Raw genomic sequence first — 14143 nt, 5'->3', positions numbered from 1 at the left:
CTTCTGGGGCCCAGGTTCCTGCGTAAGGAGCTGCTCGTGACTAGTCTGCAAACGCTGTGGAACTTTATGTTCAGTAAACTCTAGTTAAAAGGGAGCAAATATCAAAATACATTTTAGAAAATTTTCTATCTAATATATTTTTTTAAGTTTTGATGTTTAAGTTTAACAAACCTCAATGATTAGGAGAGCTCAAATTACTCAAAAGGGCAGCCCTTAAGATTCAGGTAGCTAAGTTTTAAATATAGGAAAAAATTCACAAAACAAAATTGAGCCGAGCATGAAAACCACTGTCCCGATGAATCCGTTATGTCCTCCGGCAGATAAGAGGTTGCAGTCACCCCCGTGAGACACCACGGCTCCATGGCGACGGGCAGATGCTTCAGGGCAGACCCTCCACACGTAGGGTCGGTCAGGGAACAGCCTCCCCAGCCACCACCCATTCCTCACAGCCCCCCCGGGTGCCAGGCTACCCCCAAGCTGAAACCCTCTCCCTCTACTTCCAGGTGACGAGGAGGTTGTGTTCCCTGGGTGACACCAGCAACCTGTGGTGTCACGCTCAGAAGCACGTGGTGGCCCGGTACATTCTAGACCATTCACAGAGTCGGGGCCGCAGCCACGGTGACCCCGGCGTGTTCCAGGGCATCTGTGGCATCCTGCAGGAGCACAGACTCACCCAGCACGGCACGTGACCTGCACGAGAGGCACTTAATAAACAGGAGCTGCAAGAACGAGTGAAGGAAGGAAGGATCAGACTCTCTTTCAGCGTGTGTCTAGGGCCTGCGTAATGCATGGAAAACACAATGGCAAAAAGACTGCTTATCAAGGACACTCGGTGACGCCTGGCCGTCTCGGAGCCCACCTGAGAGGGGCCACTCCTGGACATCAAAAGGGTCTCATTAGGATGAGGCCTTGCTTGTCAAGTCTAGCGAGGGCTGAGGGAGGCGCCGTCTCTGTTCCCTCTCTCTGTTCTCACCCTCCAAAACCCACCCACTGCCACCTCTGGACTTGGCACCATTCACGCCCACGAAGCCACAACGGCACGTCCGGCTTGGGTCCCAGCCCCACGACTGCCTCCAAGGACATCTTTAAGTGCATGTTCACTTTACCTTAAACTCAAAAGCATCAAACAGAAAAGTCTGCCGCACGCACCCCTCCTGGGAACCAAACAGCGGTGACGTTTTACATCTGTCCATCACTCTCAAACTCTGCACACAAAACCCATGAAGCTTGTTGAATTCTGGTTTGGGTATCAGTCTGACTTGTTGCTTTTGCGTCAATCTCACCCACAATCAGCTGTGGCTGCATTATTTTCTTACAGCTCTTGTCTGGAAACAGCCTCCCCAGGCCCTCCCTTTCCCTGCAGACTCTGCAGTCACCTCACATCACGGCCACCAATGCTCCGTGCCTGGTCCCATCTCCAGGCTTCTTCGCTGTTAAAACAGAGAAACTTTACAAGGTGTTGTTTTATGGAAATGCCATCCAGTCTCGGCTCAAGTGCCACTTGCAGCGGAAGTCGGCCTCATCAAAAAGCAGCACCAGTAACGACATTTCTGAGCACCTGCCATATGCCAGGTTTACACAGAATATTGTCACATCCACCCTGTCTGACAGTCACTCAACTAGATGGATTCAGACTTGGGTTCTGAGCTCCTCTGCCCACCCGCCTCTGTCCTAACCATCCAGGGCGCTCTCACTGTGAAGGACGGGACCGTGGCAGAAGGACCCAGCACTGCTGGCCATCACGTGACCCGCGAACAAAGCCTGCACATGACAGCGAGGACATGTGGCACATGACTCACCTGCCCTCCCGCCAAGGCCATTTCCGCTGGGAAGCGCTGTTCCAAGGTGGCTCCTCCCCACACAGACCTTCGCTGGCCCCAAGTGAGACTGTCAGCTCGCTGAAGTCACAGCACTGGCCTCACCCAGTCACAGAGCTGAACATCAGACGCCCCAGGTCCCTAGGCACTAAGCCCGGTGACCTGCCACCTGTCGGAGCCTCTCTCCTGCACCGGGGAGATGGACTTGCCCCTCTCGGGGCTGCTGTCAGGATGACACGAGCTGCTCGTGGGTTCCAGCAGAACAGAGGCCCTCAGACGGAGGGCTGCCGTCCACAGAGGGACAGGCCTGATGTCACAGCGGCCAGCACGTTCCCAGGGTAAACAGTTTCTGCGAAATTTTATTTAAGTTTTGTGTGTATATGTTTGCGTGTGTGTGGAGGGGGCAATGATGTAAATTTATCTCTTCCTGGAGGTTCAGTCAAAGGAGGTCTGGACCACACTGCTTTGGACCGCTGACATCGGGCCTGTTGGTTAATTTCCGCCTTTTCAATTTCCTTTAAAATCATCGCACTCGTTTTGCCTTTTTCAGGAGCGCACCAAACACATAGCCTTGCCCTGCGGACAGCACCTCGGGGCGGTCACGCTCCTCTCAAGGTACAGAGCTGCTGCCCCGTGGGCATGGCCCAAGGTGGGGCTTGCGTTATAACACTTGAGTCTGGCAGCCCTCCTCCTCCAGCCCCAGGGCGCCCCAGGGGGTGAGGGGGGGCGGAGTGTCAAAGATGAGGCAAACCCAGAGCACGGACTTGAACCCAAGACTGAAAAGCAGCTGATGAGGAAAGGATGAGGGTGAGTGAGTGTGGAAGACGCTGAAGTCTCTCCACAGCTGGTCGCACTAGTTCTGAGTCACACACACACTCACACGCACACACTCACACATGCACACGCACAGACACGCGTGCACACACGCACACACACACTCACACATGCACACGCATGCACGTACACACACACTCACACCCACACGAAAACGCACACGCACACATGCACACGCCCACGAAAACGCACACGCATGCACACGCGCACACGCAGACACATGAACACACATACACGCGCCCACATGAAAATGCACACACATGCACGCACACACATGCACATGCCCACACGAAAACACACATGCACACACACACAAAAACACACACATGTGCACACTCACACATGCACACGCACGCACACACATGCGTGCAGCTCACGCCTTTATTTGGAACCTAATGCGGCAGATGTCCGTGAGCTGAGCCCTCACGTGCGGTGTCTCAGTTGCCTGAGGAAGGTTCACCCACATGGAAGAATTTTCTTCCTCGCAGAGGAAATGGCCCATTTGGAAAGTTGACTCTGAAGGACTACAGGACATGAATTAAGGCATGCCCGTGAGTCTGCCATTCATTCCTAGGGCAGTTTCAATCTGTAATCTCTGAATTATATGAATTTAAGAGAAAGGGAGCGTGTCTGCCTCTTACGTGCTGTAAGAGTTCATCCTGCCACACTTATGTGGACGGCCCAGAGATTCCCAAAGCACAAAGGGGAGAGGAAATAGATACTTTTGTAGCTTACATTAATTATGTCACTAACAGTCCGTTAACTTGCCTAGAAAAAGACTAGATTGAGGAGAAAGCCACTAACTGTGCTGGGACGATGAGAAAGCTTGGGGATGTTTCCTCTGGGATCGGCCTAAACTAGCTTAGGGGCCAGTGGGGCACTGAGCGACAGCGGGCACGTGTCCTGAAAGGAAGAGACACGGAAACGACACACCGTCCTCAAGGAAGGGGCACCTGCTGGTTCCTCAGGCTGCCTTACACCCTCGCTTCCCACGTGAGGGCCACGAGAGACGCCAACACTGAGAAACGGGGCCAGCACGTCTAGAGGCGGTTCTGGGCAGAACATGTGTCCTCGGAACCCAACACGACAGGTGCATTAGGGCCGGCCCACTATTAAACACTACAAGAAACAGCAAGCAACGCCCACATGCACCCAAAACGGGGAGCAAACAAAAGCTGCCGTCAGACCAGAGACAGGCTGAGAGGATCTGCAAGTAACCAGACAGCGTGAGTTCACCTTGGCCACCGCAGGTGGCTACACGCCCTGCTGCTCCGGGCAGTGGGCGTCACCACACTCCTGGCCCCGTCCAGGCGGTTCCCACCGCGCCCTGGCCACTGAGCCTGTCACTTGACCACCCTGGGCTCCCACTTTTAGTCCCTTCACCGAGTCTGTCTCCTCTTTTGTCCCAGGACTTACAGTCACGTAGGTGCTTCAATAAACGAGCACAGCCCCTGTTCTTCTCCAGGCTGATGTCAACACAGACACCTGAATACCATTGTCAGACCCTCCCTCCAGAAAAGCTTTTCGGAGGCGCTCAGCCAGAGCTGGGTGTGACTACAACGCTGGGCACCACACAGGGCCAACTGCCGAGCCCCCCCCCACTGTGGGGCCAGCGCTGTCACCCCACATCACATGCCCTGCCCGTGCCTGATGCACGGGAACAGCCGCTGTTAGGTCACAGGCAGTGATTCCTGTGGTCGTCAGTGTGGGGCCGGACCTGGGACAAGTGGAGAAGACGCACGTGCAAGGTGCAACCAAGAGAGATTCCGTGGTGTGTGGCCATCAGCCCGAGGCCAGTGCTCGAAACTAAGAAAACACCCTGGACCTCTGCTGCAGCTGTTGCTCTAAGCTAAGCTTATTCTCTGCTCATATTCATCACCCACTTTTCTGCTTTGTCCCGCTCTGCCAGTGAACCTGGGCAGACATAAAATCATGTTAGCAACTGAGACTTATATATACAAAGTGCCGTGTACCTAATATACGAGCGCTACACCCTCATAACCACCGACAGAAAAACACAAGAAAGGGGCTGTTTCTGTAAATAAACCCAAATGAAAAATCTAACCTTCTAACGAGGTCCTAATAGCAGGAATGACGGTTCTAATTTAGCAGGTTTCACGCTGATGAGACACAACACGTGTTCCCCTTGTTCAGATAAGTGATTTCAACTGGATGGTTCACACTCTGCATTTGGCACCTGGGCTGAGGACAGCTCAGAAGACACGAGAAATTCTCACAAGTACGTCAGCCTGAAATCTCTCACAGGCCCACCTGCTCCCCGCAGCCTCCTCAGGTGGGAAGTGGGGGCACCACAAAACCCACCAGCAGGTGGTCCCGGCCCAACACGACGAAACCCACCACAGGACATGCAGGAGGCAGAGCCACAAACGTCTGGAAAACAGCGTTCAATACGCAAGGAGTGCTGCTGTTAAGACCGTTTGTTCCAACTGCGCTGGAAAACTCAAAGGGAAAACGCTACGAAACGGCCACATCTATTAAGTCACGGGTGATTAAGTCACAGGTTACCAGTCAAATTTTAAACGTCAATTAAAAAAGAAAGTAATAAATGCGCTCCCAGCTTATGCGTCTCTTAAAACACACAGATGCGGCAATCTGGTGAATTTCATCCTGCTTGCGAATTCACACCAGGACGCACGACAGCTTCCCACAAGTGCTCCGAGGATTAAAAGGGAGACTTTCGGACTCACAGCGTGAGTGAAGAGACACTGATCAAGTCTGTGGGGGTGAACGCTCCCGGCTGTGACACAGGGAACACTTCTAGTGACAATCATGTTTGTGCACTGCCTGCCCCCGTCTGACAGATGGGTCTAACTTTCGCCACTGGATGACTTGGGTAGTAAAAGTCTGCTCTGATGTGTCCCACCGGGACAAACTTAATGCTCCGTCAACCAAATAACTCCGTGTACAGTCGGGCTCAAAGTAACGACAGATACAGGCTGGACGTGCAGGAAAGGTGTTTCTCAGGCTTCTGCGGGCACTGACATCAGTACCTACAGCCAGGTACACACTCCGTGCTGCGTGTGCCTTGATGGAAGTAAGTGCCTGGCGCTGAGCGCGGAAACGATGAGGGACCTGTGCTCCTCCACGCCCCCCCCCACCCCTCCACCCCCACACCCCCGGTGGTTGCTGCAGGGCCTGGCAGGTAGCACAAAGGTGGGGCAGGTGGGGCGTCCCATCCTTCTGTCCCAGAGAGAGCCGGGGCCACAGCCAGGGCCACAGCCAGGACAGCCGCGGCTCGACCATGCTGAGAGATGCATCCTTGCGAGCCCTCAAGTCCAGGGTGCACAGGCCTCTCCTCTCAAGGCAGTCCCAACTCAGGCCCAGGTGGCGTTCGCTCTCACGGCAGGTTCCTCCTGAGACATGGAGAGGACAGCAAGCCGAGTGACAAGGACGAACGCAGCACCCCACACAGCAGCAAGTTCGGAAAATCCAACCTTCTCTCTGGGTCTCCCTGGTAAGTTAGTTCAAAGTCAGCTTAAATCATAACATTTTCAAATAAAACATTCAACCTAAATTTCAAATAGCAGTTTCGGCTTCTCGTCTCCTTTCCCTGTGTCCCCTCCCCGACCTGATTTTTAAACAGTAGAAGAAAAAGCGACTATAGTTAAAAATTATCGCACACAGAACACACCTTCAGGTTTAAAACTTTCTAATTAACTAAACCTCAAGTATAAATAATCACAAATAGAACCTTAAAAAACCCAGCCTTCTAAATGGCCCCAGACACGAGGTGCATGTGTCCACCTGACACGTCTGGGGAACACCCACTGGACTCAGGACGATCGGCTGGGGCGCACGACACTGAACCGCATTATTTAATGGGAACGGGAACTAAAACCTTAGACAGGACATGCCTTCCTCTTGTAACATAAATGATAACCTGCACTTTCGGCACTGTGTGTTCAGGCGTCCGTGCGTTGAATCTCTGTATGTTGCATTTTACTGTTTTATCGTCACCATCCCCTTTCTAATACTGAATTTTAATAACATCCGTATGTGGCGAGGGAGATACTGACAACCATTCCTCATTCTCCACTGGAGACGTGAACAAACGTGAAGGGGAAAGACATCGTCCTGCCGTCCTAATGATCCCATCAGACTGACGGCTGTTCTCCTGCACAGGTAGGGAGGCCAGTCACCACGCCGGTCGCGAGCCAGCACCCAGGGCGGCATGCTCTGGGCGCCAGTTTGTAAACCTTCATGCCCAGGCTGGGCAAAACCAGAAAGCACTGATGTGAACCCTATAAAATCTGAGAGAGCTTCAGTGACAGTGCTTCTTGGTCACTGAGATGTCTCTGTTGTCGGTATGGCAGCATCCCTGAATGCTCCAAATGTGTTTTCTTAGTTACCCTCAAGACAACTTTTGCAGCCGTTAAGGACAGCTTTGCACGTACTCTCTGGAACTTTCCGCTAAGCCAGTTTGCACCACTCTGTCACACTGGACTAAAAGGAGAAAAACAAAGAGAGAGATGAGCCCAAATCCTTTTTTCTGGCCGAAACACTTGAGTGCTTGGTGCGCCCACACGCGGCTCTTGCTTGGGCTCCCTCACCAGCCCCCACACCATGGTTTATGCCCTTTTTCTTCCTTCTAATAATAACCCTCACAGGTACGCCCACCTCCCAGGTGTCCCTACACACGCTCAGCCTGCCTGCCACTCAGTGAGCTATCTACCTCCACCTGCATCGAAGAGGCGTTTTCCCCCGACAGGTGGCTCAGGAAGCAGAGGCCAGCCGGCCAGGATCCAAGTGCCACGAACGTTTGGAGCGGCATTCGACAAACAGCAGCGTGTCCAACGCAGTGACCCAGCTCCAGCAACCCCACGAGCCCTCCACACTCGGTCAGGGCTGGGGAGGCGCGGCGGCCGCTGTCATCAATCTCACTTCCATCCCTGCAGAGTTTCTGGTGACTGATTTTAGTAACTTCTCCTTTAAAGGGGATTTTCATCATCCACGAAACATGGCGATTTGCATGGTGACTCCTGATACACCACTCGGGACATGGGCCACACCAGGGATGTCCTGGAGTTTCTATGATGTTGGCTTCGCTTCCACTCGCCAACAGGGAGGACAATCTACAGCTGAGGTGCAGGCCTCAAATAGCTGAGAGCCTCTCCGTCACCCGAAGGACACAGAGAACCGTCAAGTCACCCTGCGGGGCTAATCATACATCGCCCCGACAGTGACAGTGCCGCCTTGGGGAGACGACGTGACAACCTCACGGTGCACGGACACCAGCGCACAGGCCTCTCAGTGTCGCCACGCCTTCCTGCTCTCCCCAGTCACGTTCCCGGGAGATTCCCTGTGTCAGCTCCAAAGACGCTGGTGTAGGCAGGACACGGACCGGTTGGCGCCGGAGGCCCTGGAAGCGGGTGGGCCCGCCGCCCCCGCCGCGCCCACCACCGACTACACTCTGTGCCTGTCAGGGAAACCCACTCCCGCCTCATCACCGCTCAGGGAGAAGCCAAGCTCTTTACAGGCCGACAAGCACACACCACGTGGGGGGGGGGGCTTTCAGGGCCCTTCCCTTGCTACTCCCAAAAGGGGGAAAGCGCCAACTACGTGTGCGACACTGGGGTTAACTCTTTTACCTTCGTTTCTTTAACAGAATAAGGTGGAATTTTATTAATTTTTACTTCCAGAAAGAATTTAAGGCAGCTGACGCATGTAGCCTGGAAGACGACGGGATGAGACACACTGAAAATGGTCAAAACATCACGTTTGGTAAAAGCATCCCATGGTTCAGCCCAGCTCCCCAGGCACCCAGCTGTCCGCTGACTGATGTCACACCAGGAGGGACTTCACCTGACTGATGTCACCAGTCATGTGGCAGGTGGGGCAGCTGCTTCATGGGGCAGCAGGTGCCACTCACTCCAGTGTGACAGGCAGAGTGGGAAGAAGGCCGTGTGTGGCCATTCGGTGCAGTGAGAACGAGGCATGTAGCACTGAGCAGGCACCGGAGGCGACGGGATCTAACAAGCTGAGACTGGGCAGAGCATCAGACACCCCCGCCATCGCCCCACTTAGCCACGTGGGAACAAGGCCCAAGAGACACCACTCACCCACGGGGACGGCGCGAGTCAACCACTGACCTGGAGGCAGAGCCACGGCCACCGTGTCTTTCACGACCGCCACACGCTCGGTGCAGCAGGCCCGGCGGGAGGGAGGCGGGGAGTGAGGAAGAGGAAGGTGCCTCACACTGCAGGGGAGGGGTTCCCCTACGAGGCGCAGTTATGCACACTTAGCACCCAGAAGGTGTGATGAAGATGTGCTGATGGCCCCAGCGACTGAAACAACGTCCCGATCAGTGTCACGAGCCCAATGGGCTCCGCTGGCTCGTTCAGCAGGGAGGCTACCCGGGGCCGTCTGGACGATCTGGGGCCAGAACCCCTGGCTGCAAACCCAGGTACCCCAGTGAGGAGGGGCTGAGCCCGGGGGGCCTTCTCCTGACTCTCGCTGGACCACAGTGGTCTGATCTGCAGTCGGCACAAGGTCACGGTGGGGAATACGCGGGGCGACCCATGCAAACCCTCAGAGTGGGCCCAGCTCATGGCCACAGCGACAATCCCCTCCCCTTTGCTCCAACACACGAAGTGCCTGCTGTGCACCAGGCTCTGTCCCTGGTGCTGAAGATGCGGCCTGGGCCCCGACGAGGCCCCTTGGCTGGAAGCTGGGTCTACAGAGAGAGACACAGTGGCAGGAACGCAGTCGAGCGTCAGACGGTGATAACTGCTATTAGGGAAGCTAACACTGAGGCAAACGGCAGAAAGGCATGGGTGGGGGTGGCAGTGATTATTCTACAGAGAATGGTTAAAGAGGACTTCTCTGAAGAGGTGACACAGAGCCACGAAGCTGGCAGCTCTTTAATCGACACAGGAGCCCAGTACTGCAGGTTACGAGGAGCCCCTCTGAGCTCAGCTCGGCGCCCGCGTCCCCAGGGCAGGACTGAGAAAGCCTGGCTGAGACGGGGCCCGAGGGGACGCTACACCAACCCCTTCGTTCCCTCATCTTCAGCACGCATCCTAACAAAAGTGAGCACCGTGTTTCCGCACAGACCCTGCCACAGAGCCATCAGCACACTGTGACATGTCATCTCCTTTTCAGGAATGAGGACATGATCTGGAGAAACAGGTGACTTTCCAGTGACCCTACAGCCACATCAGTCCAGGCGAGCACGAGGGCAGCTTGGTGCATCCCAGGCCAGCGCCCCATCCACCTCTGCAGGCGGGGCGCCACAGCACGCCTACTTCGTGCTCAGATCGAATGCCGCCACCACAGCCTTTTATAATCTCTTCCCTCACGTTCGTCGTTTCATAACAGCAGCCAAAGTGAGGGAGGGCTGGCCTGCGCACACTGCTCACGCCTGCGTGCAGGAGGGCTGAGATGGGCGCACAGGGCCCTCTGCACTAGGCTCCAGGCTGCTCCAAGACCCGCAGAGGCTGAGTGGCCCCGAGGACAGCCGCCCCCTCTGCCCGCAGCATCACATATGTGTGGCATCCCAGGTGCAGCCTCACAGCCAGCGGTGGGCCAGTGTTTAGGACACGTCCGGGGAGCCCTAGCCCAGAAGTGCTCCCACTGCTAATTTATAAACCACAAGGAAAGCAAAAACACAAGCAAAACCATGGACTGCCCTGTGTTTGACCCCAAACAGCATCCTTCATCTCCACATAGTAACCAAATTTCCCAAACTGTAAGTCCCTGTGTAAGAATCCAATGCTGATGCCACCGCAATGTGTGCACGTGGGACACCGATGCAAAGACCAGACCCTCGTGCGGGACTGCTGTGAACGTCAGGACACAGCCACACTGGACAGGAGGGCAGAGTTTCTGCAGAACTCGGCACACGCCCAGCAGGTACCGCCAAGCGCCATGAAAACTTACATTCCAGAGGAAACCTGCACGCCCGTGTTCAGAGCGGCTTTATTCACAATAACCAGGAATGGGGCCCCCGACGTCTGCAGTAGGTGAAGGGCACACACACTGTGGGCCATCCTACTGTGGACGCCTCAGAATGGAGGGGGGAAAGCCGCTGATCACAAGCACCAGGAAAAGCCTGCAGGGAACGACGTTGAGCGGAAAAAGCCACTGTCAGAGGTTGTGCTGTATAGGATTCCATTTATAGAACATTCTGGAAACACGTTTACAGGGCGGAGCACAGACGCATGGTTGCCGGGGATTAAGTTGGGGCATGGGAAGGAGTGAGCTGTGGCTCAAAAAAGTACCACAAGGGACCCTGGTTCTGCGTCTTGACCATGGTGGTGGCGACAGGAAGTGACACGTGCGATGCAATCGTACAGAACTCAGTGTGTGCCACTAGTGCATGTGAAACACATGATTTCTGAGTAAGGTCAGGGGTCATTCCGGGCCAAGTTCCGGTGGTGACACTGCATGTAGTTATGCCAGATCACCACTGAGGGCAGCTGGGTGCAGGGTGCACGGGTCTCTGTGGGTTATTCCTACACCTGCGTGTGGATCTGGTTACCTCCAAGTGAAAAGGTCCAAAAGCGTACACTAAGGTGACGGCTAACAGACAGGAACTCCAGGAACACTGGACAGTGGCAGCCAGTTAAGAATAACAGCAATCCAGGGTGAATTTCAGGAGCACAGATAACTTGGACGTGTTTGGACAGCAACAATGGCTTCTTCACAAGTTCCTCTCGCACACAGGTGTGAGTAGAGGCGTGTGATCCAAACTTAATGTTTCGCCCTGTCCTTCGTTTCTGGGGTGCACACGGGGACAGGCTTCTCCGATGGCATGTGTGACGGAGATCTGGGCCTCGGTGGGGAGCGGGGCAGGCTGACCAGGGCCCTCTCTCAGCTCCTCGTCCTGCAGCACGCACGTGCCATCCTAGGAGCTCACCCCACCTGTGTACGAAGGCATGCATGCCACCAATACATGCCCACCTCCCCTAAGTGACGGCTGCCTACAGCATCTCACCTGCTCCCCCAGGGCCGGGGCACGCACACGCACAAGCACACACACACACACACACACACACACACACACACACACGCGCGCGCGCGCGCACACACACGTGCTCTCACATCACACACCCCTGTGCGAATGTTGGCTAGGGAATGTGGTTATTGTTTGACATGTGGAGCTCCCTCCAGTGCTGTGTCGTGGCAGAGGCGCCGTCTGCACACAAGCGGCCGAGGCTGGCAATGCCTCCTGGGACTGCAGGACCCCTCCTCTGCGCCCCTCACTCTGCAGGACGGGGCCTGATGCCTCTGTGAGAAGGCAGCCTGACAACCCCGTAAAAACACCTGCTGAAACCTGTCAGTCCCAGCTCCAAAGGTCACCGCCTAAGCGAATCCCTCTTCAGCTCTGCTTCTAAAAATGAATTGCTCCTTCCTCGGGGCCCCAGCGCACGATTCCTAGTGACTTCAGTGTGGGGCACAGCCTGCCCCGCGTCTCCGTTAGATGTTTACAGCACGCTCTCCCCCAAGATCAGGCCCCCTGACCCGTCACCTGGGCCTCCCTGGAGCCTAGCAGACGTGTGCAGCAGGTGCTTAATAAATATGTTGGGTCAAATCTATTTAATTGGTAGGGTTGGCTAAGGCAGAATTGACTACACAGAGGAGGCAGCTCACGCGCTTTTTCTCTCTCTTTCTGTCTCTCTCTCTCACAACACACGCACACACACACACACACACGGGTATTACTGTATTAAGACAATAATTACTCTTATAATTGTGAACACCCATAACAACACTATGCTCCCACAGTCCCTTCTAGAAAGCCAGGCTCCTTGGATCTGCCGAGGCTTCAATGACTTCACAGGGCGCTGCGAGAGTCCTGAGGAGGGTCCCTGGGACCACGGTGGGGACAGCAAGCCCTGAGGAATGGTCCCCTGGTGCTGCATGTGACACCTGGGGTAACACATATGAGGATGATGGCACGGAGCGCTCGGGGCTCAGCGTGACACACACACAGGCATCTGTGTCTAGCCACAGAATAATAAGCCTTCAACTTGAAGCAACAGACGAGTTAATTTACGTGTGGACAGTGGACTGAATGTGTATTTACGAGTTAAAACGCAGCATGACACCTGAGAGCTGTGCAGTGCCCGCCGGCCGCCCTTCTGGCAGGGACCTGGGCAGGCGGATTTGAGACTGAAAGGGAAAGTGGGCGCAGACCCATTCGCTGGGTGTGCAGCAGGGCTTCTGCAGATGGGTCCAATCGATAAAACAACAGGGCGAAATGAAGAAGCAAGCAGTTAGCAGCCTCTTATCAAAGCAGGGAGAGGCTCGAGTGTACCCGGCAGCTCCCGCCCGTGGGCCCCGCGACTCCGCACCGGCTAACCTTCCCGCTGCCCCGACACCTACCAGGCCGTGCTGCCGTGGGCCGTGTTGTCAAGGTGACAGAGCAGCTCCAGCGTGTGCGCGGTGCTCGCTGAGTCGTCAGGGGACTCATGGCCGCCCGGTTCCGAGTCCTCGGGCATCCTCCACACAGCCGCGCACGTCAGGACCTTGCTGTCGGAAGCTGAGCACAGAGGGTCATGTCAGCAGGGCAGCATGCGGCCACGTTCCGCAGACCGCGCATCCGGGGCCAGGGCACAGCTGCTCCACTGCGGGCAGCAGAGGGGGCAGGGGCCTGGGCTCAGCGGGCAGAGAGGCCCGGCTCGCACTTAACCTGCTTCTTCCTGGCTTTAAAACCATCATTCTGTCTCAGAAAAAAATAAACTTCCTCCAAATCAATTTCCTTCTGTTCTTCCACAGTTCTTCAAAAAATAGAGCAAAACTGGGGGAAATTGGGGGGTGGGCTGCAATTTAGACCACAAATGCAGCTCAGGTCTGTCTGAGGCTGGCATTCAATGGACTTTTGCTCACGGATTCATGAGAGCATCTTAAGAGGGTACTAAGCACCCTGAAAGTACTCCATTTGGAAACAGTGTTGTGGGCGCCACTGGACCCAGGCCACTGAGGTGGGGAGCCACGGGGAAGCCAGGCTGAAGCCCACGAGCTGACACTCCAGCTCACGCGGCAGACAGCAAGCAGCCCGGCGCCCAACAGGGACACCAGCTTCCGCGAGGGGCTGCGCACAAGCCCTCAGGGTCCTGACAAAGCTCCTTATTTTGAAGATGCTCCGGGGATCTGCGCATTCTTAGAGCACCTTGAAAAGCCGCTTTGTGGCTAAAGGGACTAAACTTAGATAAAGGCTAGGGTCCCTTATTTTCAGGGTACGTGCCAGGCTCTAGGTCTCTGCCCCTCTAGAAGATTTTTCAATAAGACAAATAAGACAAAAACAAATCAGATTTACCTTATGTGATAAAAATTTAATCATAAATTCCTAACTATAAATCCTTTCAGAATTTGCTCTCATTTAGTTCTAAGTTGCATATATGCTAAACACCTTCTCCTTTTAAAGATGGTCTTTAATACATGACGATAAAACCACAAATAGGTTTCAACATTAAATCATCAGCTGATATCAAGTCAAGAATATAAAGAAACTGTAGAACAAGGATGAA

General features: G+C 54.7%; 1 protein-coding gene across 6 annotated transcripts in view; it reads right to left on the bottom strand.

The window, feature by feature from the left end:
• The window catches only part of EIPR1 (EARP complex and GARP complex interacting protein 1), a 95954-nt gene that overhangs the window by 17959 nt on the left and 63852 nt on the right, over positions 1 to 14143 (bottom strand). For all 6 annotated transcript variants that reach the window (XM_019646316.1, XM_019646320.1, XM_019646318.1 and 3 more), the window contains one exon: positions 12999 to 13155. In XM_019646316.1, the coding sequence (XP_019501861.1) occupies positions 12999 to 13155 (157 nt within the window). The remainder of the gene's footprint in view (positions 1 to 12998; positions 13156 to 14143) is intronic.

The sequence above is a fragment of the Hipposideros armiger genome, unplaced genomic scaffold, assembly GCF_001890085.2.
Source record: "Hipposideros armiger isolate ML-2016 unplaced genomic scaffold, ASM189008v1 scaffold_100, whole genome shotgun sequence".
NCBI classification, from domain to species: domain Eukaryota; kingdom Metazoa; phylum Chordata; class Mammalia; order Chiroptera; family Hipposideridae; genus Hipposideros; species Hipposideros armiger.
Note: the sequence above shows the minus strand (reverse complement) of the source record. Positions and strands in the feature narration are given on the sequence as shown.